Raw genomic sequence first — 2,339 nt, forward strand, 5'->3', positions numbered from 1 at the left:
AGAAGTTTCAGAATCTGAAAGCTGTTTCTTTATTATTATCAGCATGAGAGTGTGACCCGTGTGAAGGTGAAACTGGCTGATGCTTTCAACCCATTGGAAGAGTCCCCTTACTGTCCTTTCCCAGCCCTGTGACATTGGGACATCCATCTCCTCAGAGACAAAGGAGCCCTCCCCAAGGGATATTTCTGTGGGCCCATATTCTCTGCCCAATGCCCAGTTTGGAAAAACAGTGTGGGAGATGACCTGGAGGCTTGTAGGGGTGTTTAGGGCCTCCAAGTGCGACCTTTCTGCCTCCTCAGGAGGGCTACTTGACGTATAGCCAGTCAGTCAGCATGGTGGGCAGGTGGGTCACGGCCTGCAGCCGCACCCACCAGTGGGCCTCCATGGGGTTGTAGCGGGCATAGGGGAAGCGGGCACTGAGGGCGTCTGTGATGTCCTCCAGAACAGGGGAGATGTCCCTCAGGCCGCTGTGGACAAAGGCCTTCATCTGGTCCACCTGCCGCTGGAAGCAGGCCTGCCCCCCGTAGTCGGCACGGACGCTCTCGCCTGCCTCGCCCCACATCTGCTGGGCCGCGGCCTCCACGCCATGCGCAGTTAGGATGCCAGTGGCTGCGATGAAGTTGCTGGGCTCGATGGCCACCACAGAGACACCCCAGGGGTACATCTCCTGGCGCAGGCAGTCGGTGAAGGCCTCTAGTCCGAACTTGGAGATACAGTAGGAGGAGCGCAGAGGGCTGGCCACTCGGCCCAACATGCTGGTCACATTGACCACCCGACCTGGAGAAGAATGGACAGAGCAGAGAAGGGGTTGTTCTCAGGGTTTCTTGATCACCTGGGGGGGGGGTGATATCCCATAATTGGGGTGCCACCTTCCCTGGGGCTAGTTTCCTCAGAGGAAGAAGGTGGCTGAGGGCTTGGTGGGCAGCGACTTCCGTGGGAGCCTTTCCTCCTTAAGTCTAGATGCAGCTAAAGATAGGGACTTTGTGCATGCTCAGAAGGCACTCCTCCTCACTTCACTGGAAACATAAAATCATAGAATCATAGAGTTGGAAGAGACCGCAAGGGCCATCCAGTCCAACCCCCTGCCATGCAGGAAATCCAAATCAAAGCATCCCCAACAGATGGCCATCCAGCCTCCGTTTGAAGACCTCTAAGGAGGGAGACTCCACTATACTCCAAGGGAGTGTGTTCCACCTTCGGACAGCCCTTACTGTCAGGAAGCTCCTCCTAATGTTGAGGCGGAATCTCTTTTCCTGCAGCTTGCATCCGTTGCTCCGGGTCTTAGTCTCTAGAGCAGCTGAAAACAAGTTTGCTCCCTCCTCAATATGGCATCCCTTCAAATATTTAAACAGGGCTATCATATCACCTCTGGAGAGAGGTGTTCTGGAGAGAGGTCTTGGACAATTGGGGTGGAGAGGCCCCTGTGGTCCAATCAGCATCCTACCCTATCCAGTGGGGCACAGGAGGGCACCCTAGAGGCCTCTGGATGGTCCCTGTTGCCCCCCACCCACCCACCCCTGCATACCTCTGGCCTTGCGGATGAGGGGCAGGAAGGCCTTGGTCACTCGGACGGTCCCCCACAGGTTGACCTCAGCCACTTGCTGGTACCTCTCCAGGCTGGTGAATTCCACGTTCCCAAAAGAGGCCACGCCAGCATTGTTCACCAGGCCCCACAGACCTGCCGGGCCAAGGAGGAGAGACCCCTCAGTCTGGGGGAGGCATGGCCATCCCCTCCCCAGGGCCCCCAGACCTCCTTCACCTCCTGATTCTGAAGGGCCCAACGGAGAGGACCCTCTGGCACACAGGTGGGGGTTCCGTGAGGCTATCAGCCAGACCTCCACCAAATGTAGACCTGCAAGTGGCCCACCTCCATGCCACCAGCTGCCCTCTTTGGCAGCTGCCCTCTTTGGCAAGCCAGTCCCAGCCCAACAGCTCTGTCCTCATAGAAACTGGGGTCTTGTGGGAGAGGGACCCCATGGTCGGAGAGGTCAGTCTGTCTTGGGTAAGCTACTATCTCACAGGCTCTCCTTCCCAGATTCCCCACTTTCCATGGACTCCTCACACACACACCCCACTTGTTCCATCCCTGAAGTGGACGGCTGGGGCTGAACCACTGTCCAAAGGTGGGGGTTTAGCCTCCTCCTCCCACCCACCAAGACCCCCCACATGCTCAAAATGAGCACCACACTGAGCCCCTTTGGGAGAGGCACCCCCCTCCCACGCTGAGCACACACTGATCAGAAAAGGCTGCTGCTGCACCCCCATAATCCATTGGTCCATCCAGTCATCCCTGGGCTCTGCCACCCCACGGCCTTCCCTTCTCTTTCAAGGGGCAATAC

General features: G+C 57.6%; 1 protein-coding gene across 1 annotated transcript; it reads right to left on the bottom strand.

Annotated features, from left to right (window-relative positions):
* Window positions 1-5: 5 nt before the first annotated feature.
* LOC121918439 (D-beta-hydroxybutyrate dehydrogenase, mitochondrial-like) lies at window positions 6-1,934 on the bottom strand (the record flags this gene model as incomplete). The annotated part of the gene is made up of 2 exons (XM_042444491.1): window positions 6-777; window positions 1,526-1,934. Coding segments are annotated over 2 exons (882 nt in total), but the record flags the coding sequence as incomplete, so codon positions are not given.
* Window positions 1,935-2,339: the final 405 nt, after the last annotated feature.

The sequence above is a fragment of the Sceloporus undulatus genome, unplaced genomic scaffold (genome assembly GCF_019175285.1).
Source record: "Sceloporus undulatus isolate JIND9_A2432 ecotype Alabama unplaced genomic scaffold, SceUnd_v1.1 scaffold_11828, whole genome shotgun sequence".
Taxonomy (NCBI): Eukaryota; Metazoa; Chordata; class Lepidosauria; order Squamata; family Phrynosomatidae; genus Sceloporus; species Sceloporus undulatus.